The following is a 24009-nucleotide window of genomic DNA, read 5'->3' as shown; positions in this document are numbered from 1 at the left end:
AGAGAGAAGATGGTTCTGTAGATAACCTGGCCCTATGCCAACATAAGGTTTGGAAGGTCATAACTAACACCTTGATTTTATATCCCTCTGGTCCCAACATTTCATTGACATTGGTGCTTGCTTTTATAATGCATGCAAAGGCATTTCTGGTCTGATTGTATGTTTCACTGAATCCAGGGGTAGAATTCAGCAGGTTCTGGAGAACCAGCAGCGGAAAATTTGAGTAGTTTGGAGAACCGGCAAATTCCACTTCTGGCTGGCCCCAGAGTGGGGTGGGAATGGAGATTTTGCAATATCCTTCCTCTGCCATGCCCACCAAGCCATGTCCACAGCACTAGTAGTAAAAAAACTTGAATTTCTCCACTGACTGAATCCCTATGTCTGTGATGGCGAAGCCATTTGTTAGGGCACACGACGTGTTGCCCTGTCAGCTGGCCAGCAGTCATGTGCGTACTGGCCAGCTGACTTCGGTCTTCTTTTGAGGCTGTTTTTTGCCCTCTTGAAGCCTCAAGAGTGCAAAAAACCGGCCCTATGGGCAAACTGGAAATTTGGGAACAGACTTCAGGTTTGCTAGTAGGACCGTTTTTCACCATCCGGAGCCTTTAGGAGGCTTCCCTGAAGGCTTCGGAAGGCAAAAACTGGCCCTACAGATAAACCGGAAGTCACAATTTCCAAACTTCCAGGTTCCCTGTAGGTCCGTTTTTTGCCCTCCAGAGCCTTCAGGGAAGCTCTTGAGGCCTCTGGAGGGTGTCCGCGGGGGCGGGGGGAGGCTGTTTTCACCCTCCCCAGGCCCCTAGAAAGCGTCTGGAGCCTGGGGAGGGTGAAAAACCAGTGCCAAAACTGGTGTGTGTGTGTCGCTGGTCGCGCGTGCATGTGCACAGGGTTATGTGTGTCTGAGGATAAAACCTGGCAAGTTTTTAAATCTTCTTTACGATTTTCCTACTTTAAAAAAACAAACAAACACTATTGTGGTTAATTTCTAGTTTCCTTGGTAGAAGAGAAAGAAAACTCCGAAGCTTCTGAAAAAAAAACACTTGGTTGCTTAGGAAGACAGAGGAAATGCAGGAAGGTGAATGTCATGGTTAATCACTTAGCGATAGATTACACGGGAAAGCTATTTAGTTTGTGATTCCTGTTCAACTATCCTTGATGCCTCAACCAATAAAAATGATTCATGCTTGCCAGCTTTTTTCCTTTTATTTTTTAATGGTTTCCCTGTTTCAGATGGGCTGCACTTTCTAAACACTGATGTACATTTCTCCAGTTGAACTGTACAAGAAGAGTACTCAGCTCTGGCTATGTTTATATCTCCTGCTTATTAAACATTGATGCCAGCTTTGAATTACATTCCCCACGTGGAACATTGTTTTAAGACTTCCCGTGTGGAAGTATGTTGTAGGAGATTACAGACCATTTTAGAAAGCATCCCTGGCAGTTCCTCTCTACTCTTCCACAAAAAAACAAGCAATATTGGCTTGGAGACGCTACAGGGCATGGCCTAAACATTTGGTTAATGCATCTCACATGCTGGCAATAACATATAATATCTCACACACGCAGAGTCAATGACACGCAAGAAAAAAATTGTGGTCAATCATAGGATACTCACTGAGGCAATTTTTAACATAGAGGAGCAAATTCTGTCCCATTACTTGTCCCAGTTTTTGCCAACCTAGCAGTTCGAAAGCATGGAAAAATGCAAGTAGAAAAATAGGAATTGGTGGGAAGGTAACAGTGTTCAGTGCACCTTTGGCTTAGTCATGCCGGCCACATGACCCACGGAGACATCTTCAGACAGCTCTGGCTCTTCGGCTTTGAAGCAGAGATGAGCACTGCCCCCTAAAGTCGGGAACGACTAGCACATATGTGCAAGGAAAACCTTACCTAATGGTTATCTGGATATCTGTAACCTAGATATAACAACTGTTCACTCAATTGTAAGTAGGTTAAGAAGTAAACCTGAACCTAAAAAGAATCTTGTGTTTCTCATCTGCATAGAGCAAATAAATAAACATTATCAATGGCCAGCTCAAAAACAAAAGGAAAACAAATTGTGACAGCATGTTATAAAGCAATGATTCATTTAAAATCTAACATGTCAAGTCAATGGAACTGAAGTAACTTTAAGAGAGGATTCATGCCAAATATAAATTTCAGTTTGATCATATATCAAGACTCCCCACTGATGTTTCTAAGCATATGGCAAGCAGAAAGTAAGACAGAGCTAGGTATATGGCATAATATGTATAACTTCATTCAGACTGTCTTTGCTATTCATTTAAAAGTCAAAGAACCAGATTTCCAGCTATTTGTATTGAGCTCCTTACACTAAGCAGCTGCAATCAAGGCACCCTAGGGAACTTAAAAGTACTTAGGTATTTTATTTCTCTGCTTCCTCCCCATCTTATTTGTTCAAAGTTCATACATTTATCTGATTCCATGGAGATGGTTTTGCAAAGTTTTTAATCAGCCCGAAGGTCTGGAAATCACGTGCCTCTGTTCTGGGGAAGGAAGCAAGTCATGGGAAGAGCATGCTGGTTTAATCATTATGTTTATTCCTAAATACAGATAGTTCTATTCAGCAAAGAGAATTAGAGGGTGGGGGGGTGGGGAACCCTCCTTCACCTTTGGAGGCTCAGATGACTCTCAATTAAGAACTAAAATCCTTGTAAGTCTTGGAACAAGTAACTGAATGATCTAATTGAGAACAGTGTTTATATAAGAGCAACCAGCAGAATTCAATGGAAACCCATCAGAAAACACATGGAAGGAAATATACGAAGCACATATGTGGATGTCATTTCCTCTGTGTTTGTTGCTAGGATTAGCCAGATGGTGAAACAGAACGCCTATTTCTAACATTACAAGTTCTTAAAAATACTAAAAACCAAAACATTAGCAATAAAAGCAACAAGCAATCTGACTGGCCTGGTTTACTTACTGTGCTCAACTACCCCATAGTTTGTTTGATTTTGATTTAAGATGTTATCGGGTTCATGTTTTCACACAACACTTTCATGTTTACAGGCTTTATCTGCTGCTCCAATAAGAATCAATCCTGAGCAGGTTAATATATAAATTTGGGCACTGTGATTACTTAGTAAACATAGTCAGAATAATCCATGGAAATGTATGAAGCCAGCTACTGTTTGAAAGTCTCAAATAGCAAGATAAATTTAGGGCACATCTATTACCAGTCTTTTATGCAAAAATGTGATTAACAATTGAAACATCAAATCTGCTTGGAACAGGGCAGCATAGAAATAAAGTAATTTAAAAAATCAATGATGAAAGAAAAGAGTTTATTTTCTCTAATGTTCTGGGTATTCTTGCATAAAAAGTGGTTATTTCTCATTGGTGATGTGGAGGAAAAGTCAGACAGAATATACAAAATTCTGCTTTCCATCACAGTGAACAATTCTTGCCACTTTATGTAATTTCACAAAAGTCTTCCCCAATTTGCAGCTCTCCAAATGTTTGACTACAACTCTTATCAACCCTAGCCAGGCCTAAATGTCTATGGGGATTCTCAGTCATCCAGATCATGATTGTCCCAAAGGTGCTTTTTCAAGAGGCAACTGGGCTTCCTGTTTTTTCTTTGAAGACATTTCACTTCTCATCCAAGAATCTTCAGAAGAAGCAGCTTCTTGGATGAGAAGCAAAATGTCTTCAAAGAAAAACCAGTAAGTCCAGTTGCCTCTTGAAAAAGCACCTTTGGGACCTAGCCAGGCCTATTATTTTGCTACTTAGAAATGACAGCAGTTAAGTAACTAAACATATCCAGAAGACATTCTTCCTTTGCATTGATTGCCACTATTTGCAAAGTGCATCACTCTTCCATGGTTCTTTCATCCTATGTTTCTGTATTCTGCTTTACTGTAAAGTATAATGCCACTCCAGACAAGAAATCATACAGAATAATTGGTTAGTGTTGGTCCAACATAGATGCGTAACACGCCATCCAGAAATAGGGAAGGAATACAAAGGTCAATTAAAAAAAGGAACAGAAACACTCATTAAGTTCAATGAGCTATAAAAAATGAACTTCCTTTGGTTGACTTTCATCATTTGTTCACATTCAAGAAAGTTGCAAAAGAGGTTTAGCAGAACCAGGTTGATTAGGGGTTGAGGGGGAGAAGGCCTACAATTGTCTTGTTTCTGTCTGGACTTTGTTCAACTCTTCCTAATCTTTAGCTTTTGCTGAAGCCTTTAGATGAACTAAATGCCTTTTGGCAATGTATGGCCTGGGTGTCTTTATCAGTGATAAATCTGGAAGACATAGGTGCACCAATTTATAGGTTGCTGAGTAAAGATAAGATCAGCTGGTTAATGTTTTACATTTAAACTGACCCAGTACAAAGGAAACAGAATGATACTATCAAAAGGTACTGGAAGCTGTTGTTGTTTGCATATGCGCACACTTGTGCCTTGAACCACAACTTAGAAAGCAACATTTGACCCCATCTCTATGTAAGTTTAGGAAGAGAAACAGTCTTGTTTATAAGATGGTAAAATGTTCCTTGATCTTGCAGGGCATGTAATGTAACATTTGAAAACCTTCTTTTTCCTCAGATTTCTAAACATAAAAAATGAAGAAATCCCTATGGATGAGAATGTGATTAGGAAAATATTAGACTGCGGAAATAAATAGATTAACACTTGAAATTGAACAGGGGGAACAATCTGATTATTACAATATAAGGGAATTATTTTATCAGTGGTTAGAAAATAAATACGAAAAGTGGAAAAAAGAGTGAAACAGAGAAAATGTTTTAACAAACTTAAATAAGTTAAGAGGAGGATTGTTATGGTATTAGGCCTGATATATATTAGTATTAAGTTAAGAATAGATAAAATAATAAATATGGCTGTGATTTGTAATTGTTATTGTATAAAATATTAGCACAAATATATGTACCCAGATGACACACAGCTTAATGGAAGATGATGTTTAAAATAAAAAGAAATGTATACAAAAAAAAAAGGTTTCTAAACAGAGCAAAACAAAATTCAGTTGTCCGTTTCCAAGTTTAAATTATTATGGATGTTCAGGCGCTGAAGAAGACTAGGTCCTATTTATACGGACAATTCCTATGATACAGCCATGGTTTAACCACTTAGCTTTATCAAAGGACTGGTGGGATTACTTGCCCATTTTCATATCTTGGGTTTAAATTAATCATGAGGATAAGATTTCCTATCATGTGCAATGTCTATGGCTATAACAGTCTTATTCAGGGGGATGGTGAAGACGGTCTCACTCAGACAGGAAATGTTTAGATGATCACATTCGAGTCCAGGAGACGAAGATATCATCTCTCTTCCCTGAGGCTCCCAATTTCATCCTCCTCTAATTCAGAGCCTTATATGCAAAGGTCATATGACCTTTGGAAACCAATTATGCCATCCCTCTGGAAGAAAAAGTAAAACAGATCCCTTCAGTGTTTGATTTCTTTTAGCCTCTTGGAATTTTCTACAAGGGAGATGAATATTGGAGCACAATAAGGCTTCTCAGCAATATTAAAGCAAAACTTAAGAATTATGTGTGAAGCTTTGGGGCACCTACAAATGGGCCTTCTTCTCTGAGTCAGGCATGGAAGTGAAGCCCAATGACTCTGTCCTTTACATGGGTAGCAGGGAGAAAAAAAGAGCAGGTAATCAAGCACTTGGCTAACAGAAAGATAGTGAGGTGAATCATTATTATCATTTCATTTACAGAATTGGGAAGACAGTTTCTTTGAAAGCATTGGAAGGTTGTGGTGAATTGATTACCACCATAAATGGATGAGCTCATCTTTCAGGTCAGATGCCCAAGATAAAAATTGTTTCCTGGACCACTTACTTCTTGGTGATCAAAACTTGCGGCTTGTACAATTACCTTTCTGAAAAGCATCCTCACAAAAACATAAAAATAAAAAAAAAACTTTAGAACAGGCACAAGCACAAAGAACAATATTGCTAGGGAAGTGATGGCTAACCTTTTTCTGAAGGTATGCCAAAATTATGTGCTATCGCGTGCACGTGCCCGCCCACCTGCGCATGTACACACGACCCCCCCACCCGTGCATGTGAGCGTGACCCCCCGTGCGTGTGTGTTTGTGTGTGGGGGAGAGATTTTGCCCTCTCCAGGCTCCGGAGGTTTCCCTGAAGCCTGGGGAGAGCAAAAGCGGCCCTCCGGAAGGCTGAAAATTAGCTGGCTTGCACGTGCATGCGCAATGGAGCTGAGGGCTGACGTGCCGGCAAATATGGCTCCGTGTGCCACCTATAGCATGCATGCCATAGGTTCGCCCTCACAGTGCTAGGGTATCTATAGCCCATGGCACAAGAACTACTAGAGCAGGGGTGTCCAAACTTGGACACCCCTGTACTAGAGGCAGAAACCAGATTCAGGGTAGGGGGCACTTGAGATTCCATGGTTAACATTCGATGCGTAATGGAGGAGGAAAGAGGGTTCATAAAAAGAGTACTTATTGCTTCATTTGCTTTTAACTGTGTAGATCAAGGGTGTCAAACTCAAGGGCTGGGGCCCGAATCTGGCCCGTGGGGTGCTTAGATCTGGCCCGCAGGGCTGCCCTGGAAGCAAAGGACCAGCCTGCAGTGCCTCTGCCAGCAAAAACGGAGCTTGGGAGGGCTGCGTGCGGCCAAATGGAGCCTAGGGAGCCCGTTTTCGCTGGCAGAGCACTCGTGTCAGGCCTGGAAGCCATCTTTTGCATTGGGACCTCCGACCTGCCACATTCAATGCAGTGGGAAAATGGGAGGGGGGATTATATGGATGATGGGGGAGATATATAGTCATAATAACATTCCTTTCTCAGAGAGTCAAGGACATCTTGCCCTGCACCTGGAGGGGTATGACTGGGAGGCATCTCCAGTTGGGACGGTGCCTGATTGGGCCATGTGACGGACATGTGGGTGCTGGGCAGGGGCTTGGACTTTCATTTGGGTGGGGGAAACCTTGAAGTTTTCAGATTCGGGTTTTCCCAGATGTGCCAGTATGACATCTCTAATAAAATAGATCTTTGAGGAACTCTAAACCTCGGAGTCTTCTTTCATTGGGGGTGTTACTTGGAACCCTGGCAACTCGGACCATCACGGGCACCCCTGACACAAGTGCATTGAGACGCCCACGTCCACCCTGGGCCCCCAAGGTCAAACACAACCCTGATGTGGCCCTCAATGTAATCACGTTTGATACCCCTGGTGTAGATCACAAGATATCATTGATAGCTGTTAAAAATAGGATGGTACCAAGTGGTCACATCTGCCTATAGAACAATGTACAGGCTGATTAGGAAGCAATCAAAGCAAATGGAGCAAATAAATATCCCCAAATTAATGGAGGAGTGCACTGACATTGTTTTATTGCCCCCTTATATTCTGCATATAAATGAAATAAACGTGACACTGGAGTAAAGGAAATGGAATTTCAAATTGTAATTCTAGAAAGAAATTTCAACAGCATCAGATATGCTAATGATACCACTTTGATGCCTAAGGAGTCTTTTGTTAAAGGAGAAAGAGGAGAGGAAAAAAACAACAGTCTCCTTCTGAATATTAAAAGAAGTACATTATTACAAAGCCAAGCCCATACAAATAGGCAGAGTAGTAGAATAAGAAATAGATTTTATCTTTCTCGCTAAGAGGATGGTAACTTTAGCTATGAAATAAAAAGGCATTTGCTGCTGGGGTGAAACGGTATGATAGATCTACTCAAAAGATTAAAGTGAGGAGATATGTACTGACAACAAAACTGTCAGCCTCTGCTTCGCTTACTTGCTTTCGACTGTCATGGAAACGGGGAGGGGGGCATGGTATTTGGGATGGGAATATATGGTACAGGAGTGATAGTCAAAAAGTGAGTTTTGTTCTCACCATCTTCTGCGCATGCTGATGGACGATGTTTGGTCAAGGCCAACCATCCTGCATACCAACCTGATGATGGTTCTTGGAGATGCTGCCCACATGACACCTAAGGGAGTTGCAGATTGGGCAATGGGGTGGGGGTGGTTGGAGGGAGGGGGCTGGGCAAATGTTTGATATGTATGATTTCGTGCTTTTCTGACTCAGACTTTACTTTACTTCGCTGCTATCTATTCATAACCAGTAAAAGTACTTTTAATTCCACAAACAGTGGAGTTGGAGGATTTCTTTCTTGGGTACTGAAGGAGGCACTCCTGACAATAAGCAAGGTCTCAGTTTGTGCTCATCCCGGAGCTAACACCTTCCAAGGGGAGTGCAATAAAAACAAAACCTCCAAAGAAATGTCCAACCCAGGCAGTGACCAGGACAGCATGGGGGCTGCTGGATCCTCATGTCCCTTGGAGACAGAGCGGATGGCGGAACTGGACTTGGAGGAAAGATCTGTTCGCCCTAGGTGGTCGTTGGGAGTGGGGCAGAGATATGATCTTGAGGAAATTCCTGCCGGAGTTACCACCAGCCGATGTTAGCGACCTGCTATGTATGATTTCGCACTTTTCTGACTCATACCTTGCTTTACTTCTCTGCCATTTATTCATAACTAGTAAAAGTACTTTTAATTCCACAAACAGTGGAGTTGGAGGATTTCTTTCTTGGGTGCTGAAGGAGGCACGCCTGACAAAAGCCACGCATTATGAAGGCCTTCATTGAAAGTTGGACCATCAGGAAAGCCGAATGGGAAAAAATTTTTTTTTTGAATTATGTGGCTGGAGAAAAAAAATTAATACCACCTTAGAATGCACAGACAAATCATGAAATACTAGATACCATACAAATAAGGAAGCAAAAGCTTAAATAACTTGGAGAATCACAGGAGAAGAATCTTCAAAACAACCAACAGAAGACAAGGTGGTTACATATTCACTAATGATAAAAGCATGGATTTAATGGAACAAATGTTTACTTCTTCATCAGAAACACTGTAAGTTTTTGTTCAGTTGCCAGACCTATATAGGTATTATTTGACTTACAACCATTCGTGAAGCAACAGTTCGAACTATGACAGCACTGAAATAAGTGACTTACAATGGTGGTTCTTGCACTTACAACTGTTGTAGCATCCCCGCAGTCACAACTGTGGATTGGGCGCTTAGCAACTGACATTTATTTACTGCAAGTGCATCCTAAGGCTATGTGATGGCCAATTGTGAGCTTTCTAGGTGGCTTCCAACAAGCAATGGGGAAAACTGGACTTGCTTAATGACCACTGGGAAAAAGGTCATAAAATTAGATTTGTAGACATGATAACTCACTTAATGACTTCATCACTTAGCAATGGATGTTTCATACCAATGTGGTCATCAGTCAAGGACTACATGTATAGTAGCTGACATGAAGTGAAACTTCATGTTGCTTCTTTGTATTGAGGTCATAGCATGTGATGTAAAAAGTCAGGAAAGTAGAGTGAGTCATGGAAACAACAACAACAACAACAACATCATCATCATCATCATCATCATCATCATCATCATCATCATTATGTTATTATGAAGTGTTAATACTAGTTATAATGCCTTGGTAAGACCAACTTGGAATACTGCATCCAGTTTGGGTCGCCACAATATAAAAAAGATGTTGAGACTCTAGAAAGATGTGGAGAAGAGCAACAAAAATGATTAGGGGACTGGATGTTAAAACATGAAGAACAGTTGCAGGAGCTGGGTATATTTAGTCTAATGAAAGCAAAGACTGGGGTGACATAATAATAATCTTCCAATATTTGGAGGCTGCCACAAAGAAGAGGGGTGGTCAACCTAGTCTCCAAAGCACCCGAAGGCAAGACAAGAAACAATGGATGGAAACTAATTAAGGAAAGAGCCAACCTAGAAGGGATAAATTTCCTGACAGAACAATTAATTAGTAGAATGCTTTGCTGTCAGAAGTTGTGGATACTCCAATCTGGACGTTTTAAAGAAAAGACTAGACAACCATTTGTCCAAATGTTATAAGGTCTCCTGCTTGAGCAGGGGGTTGGACTAGAAGACCTCTAAGGTCCCTTGCAACTTTGTTATTCTATTGTCACACTTCTTTTCCTTTCAAACTATAAACTAAAGAAGCAGAACTCTTTGTTTATACAACATATAATTTTAGTATATAATACGCTATAAACTCTCACTTTTGCAATAACCATCTATCTTAACATTCCAGAAGAAAAAAAGTAGAAAAGCTATGGTAATAATACTCAGTATCTTATTTTGCAGTAACTTCAAATCCATGACAGCTTGGGAAAGTTTTCTTGGACATAGATTTTATACTCTTTGTTTTGTTTCAATCATATACTATTACACAAGAACAGGTGAAAACTCAGCGGGAATTTATAGCATCTTCTTCTTCTATAGATATAAAAATGGCTGTGTGTGTGTATGTTCCAGCATAACTCTGAACGCCTCGAGCAATTTCAACCAAACTTGGTACACAGATGACTTACTCTATGGAAAAAAATACCGTGGAGGTAAGACACCCCTAAAACCCATTGGTGTGTGTGCGCGCGCGTTCTGTTAAGATACAGCCTGTTGTGCCTTAAAACGACTTCTACTGTACTGCCATAAAATGGCTTCTACTGTGCAGCGCTCTGGAGTTGCCATGGGAACAGCTTCATAGTACTCTACAGGGGGGCTCCCTCTGGTAAGGGGGAAAATCCAACATTAGAAATTAGTTTGGTCCGGACATTTTCCCTATAAATAAATACCCGTGCAACACCAGGTTATCAGCTAGTTTAGAATAAAAAACCAGTGGGTTTTCCTATGGACTCACTTTTTAAATGAACGCTGTACTTCTTGAGGAGAATCAGCCCTCAGGATACCAAGGCTCTTGAGTTACAACTTTTCATAGAGGATACTTTTAAAAGCTGTCACTGAAGGAAGCTTTCAAAGCTTTCCCACACCCTTATTACAGATCAGACTGAAAAAAAACTCACCAACACATGAGAGCAGCTACCACAGCAGTCCAGGTGATGCAACAAGAATTGGGCTTCTTAGTCTCCGATTCTTCCCCCTTCTTGCAGCAAGATAGGCAGATGAGATAGATGCCAAGGAAAACCAGGTTGAGACCCAAGAATAGAACTCCGGTCAGAGCCAAGAGGATCAAGGACTATGAGACAAGAAGGGGAGAACTCGCTTTAAGCCTCTGTTTCTGGCTTTAAAAAAAACACAAGTAAAACATTTTCCTGCCAGCAGTCAAAACATACTGTATATTTCATGCCATAATGCTGATCTCTAGCTTTGGTCTTACCATAATTTCAGAACTAAAGACTTGCTTTTTATCATCACTTGATTCTTGTAAACAAATGGTCAAAGGATGGATAGAAACAGGGGTGGGCTTCAAAATGTTTAGCAAGGGGTTCTCTGCCCGGTTGCTGGGTGGGTGTGGCCATGGTGGGTGTGACCTAGTTGGCTTCCTGCACCACAGCAGGGGGGGCATTTCCCCCCAGGCTCCGGAGGCCTTCTAGAGGCCAGAAACGGGCCCATTTCCAGCCTTCTGGAACTTCCGGTAAGCCGATTTTTCGCCTTCTCTGAGCCTCCGCGTGTGCCTTGCACTTACCTGCATCCAAAACAGGCCGCGTGGGGACTCCTGGGAGGGGCGGGGTGGGCGAGGCCAGCCAGAAGTGGGATTTGGAGGTTCTCTGAACTGCACAGAATCTTAACTAGAGGTTCTCCCGAACCCCTGTGAACCCCCAGCAGCCCAGCCCTGGATAAAAAGATTCAGCAAGTGGACTTCTTATATACCACAGCATATGAAGTTAATTTAAAAATAGCCTTTCTAAAATGAAGTTCACTTGGAATTTGTCTTGCTTAAACTACTGGAAAGCAACGAAACACAAAAGATATCAAATGTGTTAAGATCTATTTTCATCCACATGACAACCTGCGTGGTTTAAATTTGGCAATTCACCAACTAAATTGTTAAATTCTGCTACAGCATCCACTTAAGCAGATATTTATTTACTACATCAAATATATACTTCTCTGGTAGTTAAACAAACATGGCAAATTAAATTTCATGGAACTTAAATAAGAATCCCTGTAAACTCGGAAAGTTGGGAGGTTAAAAATGATCCTATTTCATTTTATTTTTTTAATATTTTATTTTATTTATTTCTACCCCGCCTTTCTTATTTTTACAAATAACTCAAGATGGCGAACATATCCAGCACATTTTTCTCCTCACCTCCTCCCTATTTTCCTCATAATAACCACCCAGTTAGGTGGATTAAGCCAAGAGAAAGTGACTGCCCAAAGTCACCCAGCTGGCTTTCCGGGTTAAGGCATGACTAGAACTCATGATCTTCATAAAAGATGCTCATATTTCAGACCTTAAGGCTCATTACATTTGCAAATAGGCATGTGTGATAAACACAATTCACAAATATTAGAGATACTAGCCACTACCAGATGTATGCCCAGCTCTATCAGTCATTTGTGATTTGAGAAGTTGAAAGGGAAAAAATTATGAATCATCAGCTGTTTTCCAAAATCGTAAGAATTGGTCTTACTTTCTGGGCATAAGTAATTAAATGATCATTAACAATGCCTAAACAGAAGTGCCATTCTCCTATAAGAGGTAATTCTGCCTCAGGCAACTTTACCATTAATAGCTGCACAAATATAGGCCAATTCAAGGACCATTTATGGCTGGCGGTGGGTGATGCAAATGCCTACTTACTGATTTTTAAAAATGTTTTCCAACCCATCATCCAGTTAACTCTGTAACACGGAAGTGGTTTTAGTTCTGCAGGCAGAAAGCACACTACATTTAGAGTGCCTGAAGCCAGCCAAATGCTCTACATGAAAGATGGACTTCTCTTACCGTGGGAAACAATTTTTTGGGTTATAAACCATTCTGCATTTGTAGGATTGCAAATGGGCCATAATAAACATTAAGAAAAGTGCAGTGCTAAAATGCAAATGAAATCCCCAGTTAAGCAGGGAAAAAAATTGGATGGCCTCTGATAAATCTTTAATTTGTTCCTTAATTCGTTCTACCATGTCAGAGCTCACATCCTTCTCTCAAAATATGGTGCCTATACACTGTTATTATCTCTTGAGTCATAGAAATTTTAGGATAATTCTGCTAAAACTCTTTCTATGTTTTGTGATTATTAAAATGTTGGTTCTTTATATTTTAGAAGAGTTGGTTCCAGAAAGCAGGATCAGTCATGCCTTTCTTTCAAAGGTAACATTTGATAATGCTTCCCAAAGTTTTTCCAAAAGCCTACCCATTTTTGCAGAACCTTTGCTGCCATCCATACTTTTATTCGAAATATATTGTTTATTACAATATGGTATAGGTATGAAGGGGATGCAGTGGCTCAGTGGCTAAGACGCTGAGCTTGTCGATCAGAAAGTGGTTCAGTGGTTCAAATCCCTGGCGCCGCATAACAGAGTGAGCTCCCATTACTTGTCCCAGCTTCTGCCAACCTAGCAGTTTGAAAGCATGTAAAAATGCAAGTAGATAGGGACCACCTTTGGTGGGAAGGTAACAGCGTTCCGTGCACCTTCGGCGTTTAATCATGTTCGTCACATGACCACGGAGACGGTTTTGGATAGCGCTGGCTCTTCAGCTTTGAAATGGAGATGAGCACCACCCCCTAGAGTCAGAAATAATTAGCACATATGTGGAGGGGAACCTTTACCTTATAGGTTGGAAGCATGTGGAATGTTTTAGCTTATGCCACTATTACATTTCTATACAAAGTAGATGTTTTATTAATGGAAACACCAAGATTGGAGAAAAATCTTATTGCTGCATAATGCAGTTTAGGAACAAGATATATAAACTCTATTCTGACTCAATTGATTTACTTTCTCTTGAAGGCTTTGAACAAGATACTAAACTGTTATGCAGATTGTACAGGTACTCCTCGACTTACAACAGTTCACTTAATGAACGTTCGAATTTACAATGGCATTGAAAAAAGTGATTTATGACAGTTTTTCACACTTACGACCATTGGAGCATCCCCGTGGTTATATGATTTACATTTGGATGCTTGACAACTGACTCACATTTATGACAGTTGCAGTGTCCTTGGAGTCACATGAACACATTTTGCAACCTTCTGACAAGCAAGGTCAATGGGGAAACCAGATTCACTTAACAATTGTGTTACAAACTCAACAACTGCAATGATTCACTTAACAAACATGGCAAGAAAATGGGGCAAAACTCAGTTAAAACCGTTCTCACTTTGCAACATAAATTTTGGGCTCAATTGTGGTCATAGGATGAGGACACTTGATAATAGATTGGCCCATCAAGCACATTATTTTTTCAGATGGATTATTTCCAGTCCTTTTCTTACCCTTTCACCTTAAATCTCTTATTTTTCATAGAAGTTGCATTTCCTTACAGGTAGTCCCTGACTTACGTACGACCACCATTGAGCCCAAAATTTCCATTGCTAAGTAAGACAGTTAACTCAGTTTTACTGCATTTTGTGATCTTTCTTGCCACAGTTGTTAAATGAATCACTCCAGTCGTTAAGTTAGTAACACCCTTGTTGACAAAGTAATGAAGCTAGTGGCTTCCTCACTAACTTTACAAAAGGTTATCACATGTCCCTGGGACACTACAAATGTCATAAATATGAGCCAGTTGCCAAGTGTCCGAATTTCGATCACATCACAATCGGGATGCTGCAATAGTTTTAAGTGTGAAAAATGGTCAACAGTCCCTTTTTTCACTGCTATTGTAAATTCAAATGGTTGCTACAAGAATGGTTACAAGTCAAGGTTTGCATTGGTGGTATGCTGCCGGTTCGAACTGGTGGTGGTGCTAGTCTCTGCCCACCCACCCAGATGTCATCAAGTAACTTCTGCGCATATGCGTGCTCCCGCTACCAAACCGGTAGTGAAGAAAATAGAATACCATTACTGAATGTTTGCCTGTATTTACCTCCCTCCCTTCTTTGTTCCTTCCTTTCTTCTTCCCTCCCTCCCCTCCCTTCCCCAATCTGGAATAATTTACAGTGATATTTTACTACATCAAATGAAACAGTATATAATTAACAGAATACATCAAGGCACAGAATAATACAATAAAACGAATAAATAACAACCAGATTGCCAATATAATCAATTACGACACCATAACATCAAACTCCAAGTGCCCTGAATAAAACTTTTATCTTAGCAGCCTTATGGAATGATGCCAGAGTCATTGCCAAATGATCTCTGGGGGAGTCTGTTCTACATAGTGGTTAAAAAAAAACACTGACTGTAATAGACCACATACGTCTTACGTCCCTTACAAGGGGGCCGCTGAGCGTCCCCAACTAGGACGAGCACACATTTGACACTGCTTACAATTGACAATATGGGAATCATCAGGGCTTGCTGGGAAATATTGCTGATGGGATGCCACAGTTGACATCAAAGATCAATGCCTATTAGGCATTTAAGTAGAAATGCAGATAGGTTCACACTGCTTGTACATTACAAATGTTTGGTGAATCTAGTTTTGCGACAAATAGAGATCTACAGTCCAAGAAGTTATTGTATAGTGGAGAAGTACACCTGCCCTCCCTGACATATAGGTTGCAACTCCCCAGAACACAGTACAGGCAGCCCTCAACTTATGACCTCAAAATTTATGTTGCTAAGTGAAACATTTGTTAAATGAGTTTTGCTCCACTTTATGACCTTTCTTGACACAGTTGGGTGAATCACTGCAATTGTTAAATTAGTAGCACAGTTGTTCAGTGGCTTCCCCATTGACGGTGCTTGTCAAAAGATTGCAGAAGGGGATCACATGACCCCAGGACACTGAAACCGTTATAAATGACTCAGTTGCCAAGTGTCTGAATTTTGATCATATGACCACGGGGTTATGCTGCAATGGTTGTAAATATGAAAAATGGTTGTAAGTCACTTTTTTTCAGTGCTGTTGTAAGTTCAAATGACTACTAAATGAACTGTTGTAAATTGAGGACTACCTGTAATGTAGCTGGCTGAGAATAATGAACTGTTCATTGTCTTCTTTCTTTCATTTGTTGTTAAATTACTACGGCTAATGCCCTTCCCAGCAGATATTCTTTATGACAGTATCTTCAGCATCTTTGCAGCTTCCTGCACTCTCGTTCAAGTGTTTCCTTGCCAGGATATTTACATCAAAACTATTTAGGACATTAATGGAATTTATACTACCTGTCTTCCATAAAAGAGCTCAGAGGACTTTGCAAATAACTTTCCAGATACTTATCAGTTAAATTACTGTGCCAGACTTCTTTAATTATTACAAAGAAACTGTGATACTTTCAGTGCAAAATTAGAGGTCTCAAAACTCAAACTTTCAGCCTTGTTGCCATGATTTCACTGTCAGAGGGGTGTGCATATGTTATGTACGTGTACCGTGCATGCATTTATTGTTACAACATAGCATACGCTTTCTAAGAGCGCAGGTGAAGTGCAGATTCTTTTCCCCCCCCGCATTATTTATCTTAAAGAATTTTATTGATTTTAAAAATTTAGGGGGAAAGGGTAAGTGGATATACAAAAATTTTTGGCAACTCCATCGTGCTAGAGGTAGAAATCTCTCCAATTCTCACAACTTTTACAGAAAAGAAAAAACAAAAGATAAAAGATAAGCAGAAACAGCATCTTATTATACATTGTATCAACCATGTGTTCAATATCTCTTTTGCCACTTTCTAATATATCAACAATTACAATGATATTTCAAATACATTTATTTTTGTGACCTGAGTCTTTCCAATATTGTTCCCTCCCCCCTGTCCCCAGGTGGAGCAGCAGCCCCTCCCTCCTTCATGTCTTGTATATTGTCACCTTTTTCACTACCTGTTATATTTTCGTCCTCTAGGAGGGCACTGTGTTTTTTAATGAAGGCCTCTGCCTCCACAACTGTATTAATTCTAATTCTGTTTCCCTCCCAGAAGATCAACATTCCTTCTCGCAATAACCATCTAAACCAAACTCCTTTATTATATAAGTTCTTTGATAAGGAGGAATACTTCCTCCTCTTATCTCTTATTTTTTTGCGAATTTGCTTAAGAATGGTAATTTGTCTTTATATTTTAGTGCTCCCCCCCTTTGGGCCCCTCGCACCTCATCCCCCGTGGTCTTCCTAAGAAATTTAACATGTACTTCCCTTGGAACATTATGTGTTCTGGCATATGCTGAGTTAATCCTGTAAACCAGATCCATATCCCACCACAACTGTTCTTTATCTCTCTTAATATATTCTGCTAAAATTGTACTCATAATATCCTTAAGATTTTCATCTTCTGTCTCCGGTAGGTTCTGGAATCTGAGAAAGAAGGACATTCTTTCAAGTTCTATCTTTACCATAAAATTTTCCAATTCTATATTCCCCTTCTGGACTGCCTTAAACTCCTCCCCCAGCCCGGCCGCACCTCCTCCAGCACACCAATTCTTTGTTTATTTTCTATTGTTTACTGCTGTACAGCTTTGAGCTGTTCTCTAAAATCTGCCACCTCTTTTTTCAACTCATTTTGTCCCTGCATAAGAGCCTGGAACATTTGTATAACAGATAAGTCTTTTGAATTCTCTCCAGTCCCTTCTTGTTGTGAGAATGATGAAATTTTTGTCTGTTGAGTCATAGGGCTGGATGTAGAAGATGTAGGTGCCGAAGCTGCCTTGCCTGAAGGTGTCTTTCTGGGCCCCATTTGACTGAGTTCAGAGATGACTGTAAATCTTTTGAAAAGAACTCGCGTCTGTGAAGCGTGCAGCCGAGCAAGTCCGAGAAGACAAGCAAATCCAAAAGTGAAAGTTAATCCTCAATCACAGTTCCAAACCAAAAAGTCACAAGAAAAAAAAATCAAATAATCCAAATCCAGAAAGACCACATAACAGGAGAAGCTCCAGGAATCCTTCAGGAGGGAGTAGTAATATAAAGCCAGACTTTCTTCAAAGGTAGTTTCAAAAGGCAGACTTCATTTATAAGTGCGAAGAAGAAGACGGAAGCAGGCCATCTTAGCTCCCCCTTCCACAGGGAACCAGGGAGCAGAACATCAAAAATTTCCATAAAGTTTTTAAAACAACTCAGCAATCGCCTCTTGCAATTGTAATATAAATCTTTTCACAGTTAGTACAAGTGACTAATTCAACTTTTTTCTCTCTCTCTCCATTCCGAGATTGAGAGATAGTCCAAATGCTGCTTTGCCTGAGAGGGTGAAACCCCCCCCTCCAATCCTCCAACTTCAAATAGATTGAATCCACAACTTACAAAAGGCTGCTGCTCATCAATTAAAAGGGGTCAGGGAGATTGGAGCAAACTTCTCACCTCCAGCACTTCAGCCGCTACTTCTAATTAGTTACTTCCTTCCGGAATCCATTCAGCGAAGGTGCTGCTATGCACCCCCCACGCTCCCCGGCTCCTGAGGCGAAGCTGGAACCCCTCCCCCATGACTGCCGCCGATCTGGAGGTTCCAGCAAGCCGCCCTACGGCAGGTGGTCCCTCCAAGACCACCTGTGCTCCTAAAAGGAGCCCACCGGAGAAGCGAGCAGCACACCAACGTCCGTTACCTTCAGAAACCGGAAGTCATGAAGTGCAGATTCTTAATCACATGGAGCAGTGGTGGGATTCAAAATTTTTTACTGCCAGTTCTGTGGGCGTGGCATGGCTAGGTGGGCGTGGCAGGATAAGGTTACTGTAAAATCTCCATTCCCACCGCACTCCAGGGAAAGGTTACTGCAAAATCCCTATTCCCTGCCGATCAGATGGGACTTGGAAGGCAGAGAATAGATGGGGGTGGGGTCAGTCAGAGGTGGTATTTACCAGTTCTCCAAACTATTCAAAATTTCCACTACTGGTTCTCCAGAACTGGTCAGAACCTGCTGAATACCATCTCTGACATGTTAGCTATTTAGTGACTATAATATGTACTCAATTTTTTCAAGCCTGTCTTCAGAGATGCGGACTATTCAGAAAAAAAAAGATTTTACAAGAGCTTTTTAGAAGCTTACTTGGACTGTTGTGGTATATCCTACAAATTTATTTTAAACATAGGGTGTATTGTCTTTGCATACTATACAAATTCCAGTTTTCCATCTTTCCTTGCAAACTGAAATGTTCCAATCTGATGGACTCTTGTCTTCCCTTGTTAGGTTGCTAATTATATATTTTTTTTGCAAAGCAATTTTTGAAAACAAAGATTTTACTGGGAAATCATAAAGGTGGGGAAAATTTTAACTCCATCACATTTAGTTTCCCGGTCTTCCTAAGTGTTGAGAGCCCACCCACTGAATCTGAATTTTTTCTCACTTTTCATGATCAGAAAACATGTGCATAGCAACTTCACAAGTGTTGCTGTTTTAATCACAGTGCTTTCCACTCTGCATATAAACATATCCCTGTAGCTTTAGTTTCTGATGACATGTTTGAAAGCAATATGTCACCCAAGAGAGTCAGATGAATGTTAAGAAAGTCCATAACAACATGGTACCCCTTGTCTTGGCAACTGGATACTCATAGTCTTGACAAACACAGTTGTGTTTTGGCTAAAGCCAACAATAGCCTCCCTTGGAGTCTTTGGACAACTTGCTTATATTATACTCAACCCAATCTACCCCCTCCTCCCTGAATTTTTTTTTAATAGGAAGAGGGAATGCTATGCAGGCTACTTTCAATTCCTAGAGAGAATCAAATTAAGGAAATGTTCATTTCAGAGCCAAAAGATAGTTCAGCTCCAAGCACAGAAATAAACTGAGAAAATAATGGCAATGGCAATAGCACTTAGACTTACTGTATATATCACTTCACAATGCTTTACAACTCTCTCTAAGCAGTTTACAGAGTCAGCATATTGCCTCTAACAATCTGGGTCCTTATTTTACCAGCCTCGCAAGGATGGAAGGCTAAATCAACCTTGAACCAGTCAGAATTGAACTGCTGGCAGTCAGCAGAGTTAGCCTGCAAAGCTGCATTCTAACCACTGAGCCACCACGGCTCTTGCAGTGAAGAATGAAGGGCCTTGGAGGATATAATTCACAAAAAAGGGTATTTGTCATAGGCTGTAAGAGATCAGTCTCTCCCTACAAGTCTCATAGGACAATATGGAACAGTGGCAGTCTCCATGCAAAACATTTCTAACAATGTTCCATGTTAACAATCATTGCAAGACAGCAGTCACTAGGCAAGTGTGAATGAAGCTGCTGGGAGGTAAGGTCATTCTACAGTACCAAACATGCACTTGCTCTAATCTCAATGAAGGGCACTGGATTTGAACTTTAATGCCATTACAGTCTGCAATCTGGCTACCTAAAGACCTGCACTCACCCTGTATGAACTTAGTGGGACTTTTGAGACATCACAATTTTTCTTTGACATGTTCAAGCAGACCAATTCATCAAATATCAGAGCAAATTTCTCTTTATTTTTCTAGAGTACCATCCGTGAGTAAATTAAACAAGCTCTTTTCGGCCTGCTTTAAATGCATTCCAAAAATAATATTTAGGTTTTATTAATATTTAGAATGGTTTTCAATTAGCTTTCGGCCATTCCATTGTGATTAAGGACAGTTCAATAAATTTGTTAACAATGTCCAGCACCGGGCCCTCAGTATCAAAATACTGTAATCAGATGGACCAGATGTTCTTAGCCAAATAAAGAAATGCGTAACATTTTATTTATTTATTTATTGAAATGTATTGGCTGCTCATAGGGACGCAGTGGCTCAGTGGCTAAGACGCTGAGCTTGTCGATCAGAAGTTTGGTGGTTCGCATCCCTAGCACCATGTGACGGAGTGAGCTCCCATTACTTATCCCAGCTTCTGCCAACCTAGCAGTTCGAAAGCACATAAAAATGCAAGTAGAAAAATAGGAACCACCTTTGGTGGGAAGGTAACAGCGTTCCATGTACTTTCGGCGTTTAGTCATGACGGCTCCATGACCATGGAGACGTCTTTGGACAGTGCTGGCTCTTCGGCTTTGAAATGGAAATGATCACCGCCCCCTAGAGTCGGGAACACCTAGCACATATGTGCGAGGGGAACCTTCACCTTTGCCTTTATTGGCCGCTCAATGTGGGCGGACTCTTTAATCCAGTAGCAAAGAGGGATTGTATTAATGGATGCATTAAAACAGTTCTCTCAAGAAAAATAAAACCTTTCCTTTTTTCCACTGACTACAGATGGTTTGGTACTGCTTCTCATCAACCAAGCCTTGTCAAACAGAGAGACTTGCATGACACCGGGGCCAAGCTGGAGTCCCCAGCAAGCAGCAATTTGTTTAAAACTAAATCACAAGGATTGCTTCGGACACAGAGCAGCTTTTTTGTTGCTGAAACCCAGTTGTTGTCAAAAGGCATCCCTTGACCACATTAGGACAGAAATATGCTTTGTCGGATGGTGTTAAGACCCGAGGTTCCCATTCAGCACCTTCCAATGAATGCTGGAGCGAAGGGAAGAAGGGAAGTGCAGACACACAAATCCCTTAAAAGCACAAACATCAGCCAGGATGACAAAGGAAGTCAAAGGAACCCTACACAAAGGAACCCTACACAATAAAGGCATTTGTAAGGCCACGCTTGGGGGGGAAGAGGTAGTTTTCACAGAATCAGTGGTGAAATTCAATTTTTTTAAATACCGGTTCTGTGGGCGTGGTTGGTGGCCGTGGCAGGAGAGGATACTGCAAAATCTCCATTCCCTCCCACTCCAGGGGAAGGATACTGCAAAATCTCCATTCCCTCCCACTCCAGGGGAAGGATACTGCAAAATCTCCATTCCCTCCCACTCCAGGGGAAGGATACTGCAAAATCTCCATTCCCTCCCACTCCAGGGGAAGGATACTGCAAAATCTCCATTCCCTCCCCACTCCAGGGGAAGGATACTGCAAAATCTCCATTCCCTCCCACTCCAGGGGAAGGATACTGCAAAATCTCCATTCCCTCCCCACTCCAGGGGAAGGATACTGCAAAATCTCCATTCCCTCCCACTCCAGGGGAAGGATACTGCAAAATCTCCATTCCCTCCCACTCCAGGGGAAGGATACTGCAAAATCTCCATTCCCTCCCACTCCAGGGGAAGGATACTGCAAAATCTCCATTCCCTCCCACTCCAGGGGAAGGATACTGCAAAATCTCCATTCCCTCCCCACTCCAGGGGAAGGATACTGCAAAATCTCCATTCCCTCCCACTCCAGGGGAAGGATACTGCAAAATCTCCATTCCCTCCCACTCCAGGGGAAGGATACTGCAAAATCTCCATTCCCTCCCCACTCCAGGGGAAGGATACTGCAAAATCTCCATTCCCTCCCACTTCAGGGGAAGGATACTGCAAAATCTCCATTCCCTCCCACTTCAGGGGAAGGATACTGTAAAATCTCCATTCCCTCCCTGTTCCAGGGGCCAGCCAGAGGTGGTATTTGCTGGTTCTCCGAACTACTCAAAATTTCCACTACCAGTTCTCCAGAACCTGCTGAATTTCATCCCTGCACAGAATGCAGCCCCATCATAAAACAACCACAAGAATTTATTAGCCAAAAGCCAGCGTTCTGTGGCAAGAAAAAAACCTGTAATTTGACGTTGAAAGAAGAACAAAAGCTTTCTTGTGGTCAATGCAGTATTTTGGGCCTTCGGGTGTGAAAACCTCCAAGTTCCTCACAGGAAATATCAAGAATGTGTAATCTTATGACTGCTTCCTTTTGATCCACATCACTCAGTTTTACCCACCTCACTTTAAAATATTTCAGGCCATCTTCAAAAGAATCCAAGTGGCAGTAAAAAAAAAAAAAAATCCAGACGGAAGAGTTTTAATCTACACTTGCAAGAACATTTCAAGGTGACAAAGATCTCATTATACTTTGGTAATAACTGAATGTACGATTTTTTTTTAAAAAGGACATAGGCTAACATAGGATGATGATGATGTTTCAATAAAACATATTTTGAAAAAATAGATGATGGGCAGAAACAGTGACAGGTATTAATCACCTTTTAAACACTGTAATTTGGTAACTAACTGAACATGAATTTTGTCAGCTTCACTCATCAGCTGTCTTATTTAGAAACATTTGGCAGTGGTATTTTAAAAACTAATAATAACTGAAAAGAATCTTCTATGAAACAGAACTTGGTTTCTTTTTCTTTGTAAGGAGATAGTAATCCAAAAGCATAGTCATTCCATTGGATTCCGAACAGCTCCAATTCCAATTTATAACAAAGTATATTTTTAAACCATTCTAATGCAATCAGTTATTAACTTTATTAACTTTATCTTCTCCATATCAGACAAACAGTAACCATGTCGGCAGAAAAGAAGAAAGATCCACGAAGGGAGTCCATGTGGGGGATAAGGGCTGGTATAGATGCTGCAATGCCAGGGAAAATCACTGAGATGTGGTGTCTGAAATTTCCATGGTCTATTCAGAAACAGGCTTCTCACACACTGATTACCGGGTTTTTTGGAGTATAAGATGCACCTTTTTCCCCCCAAAGAGGATGAAAATCTGGGCGCGTCTTATACACTGAATACAGCATTTTTGGCCTACCCAAACCCCGCCCCCTTTGCAAAAATGGACAAGCAGAAGGTTTGGGAGGCTTCCCATGCCAATCAAATGCCAGTTCTGGGACTGCAAGGGGTCAACATGCAGAGCGTGATGGAATTGGAAGATCTAAGAGTGCGCGTGAAACAAAACAAAAATTTGTGTTTACAAGGCTCTAATCACTTGACTTGACAATAACTATAGAGAGGGGAAAACAAGGCTTTTACTTTTATCAGTGCACATCTTGGAGACATGTTCCTTTGCAGAGTGTAATAGCCTGCCAGAATCAGAGCAGCAGACAAAGGATGCTTGATCATGTGAACGGGCTTGTCATTGGCAACCACTGTCACCATAGCCTACATCTTTTGCCTGCAATGAAAAAGCATGCAATACACATTACCCTGCCACCATCAAGTTCTCTTGAGATGAGAAACAAACATCAGAAATCTCCTAGAGTGGGCAGCTGTGCCATGCACCATTGTTCACTTCTTTGCTGGCGTAAATCTAGCCAAACAGTGCCAGGTTTCTATGAGGCAACAATCCACAGCCTGGGCAGTATCTGTTTCTCCTTGG

At 41.1% G+C, this 24009-nt stretch overlaps 1 protein-coding gene across 3 annotated transcripts in view; it reads right to left on the bottom strand.

Moving 5' to 3' along the window:
- TTYH2 (tweety family member 2) overlaps positions 1-24009 on the bottom strand; it is an 84532-nt gene that overhangs the window by 47200 nt on the left and 13323 nt on the right. For all 3 annotated transcript variants that reach the window (XM_081939886.1, XM_081939888.1, XM_081939887.1), the window contains exon 2: positions 10895-11067. In XM_081939886.1, coding sequence (XP_081796012.1) covers positions 10895-11067 — 173 coding nt within the window. The remainder of the gene's footprint in view (positions 1-10894; positions 11068-24009) is intronic.

Source organism: Natrix helvetica (genome assembly GCF_964273705.1).
Source record: "Natrix helvetica genome assembly, chromosome: 1".
NCBI lineage: Eukaryota > Metazoa > Chordata > Lepidosauria > Squamata > Natricidae > Natrix > Natrix helvetica.
The sequence above is the reverse complement of the archived record's forward strand: the minus strand, read 5'-3'. Positions and strand labels throughout refer to the sequence as shown.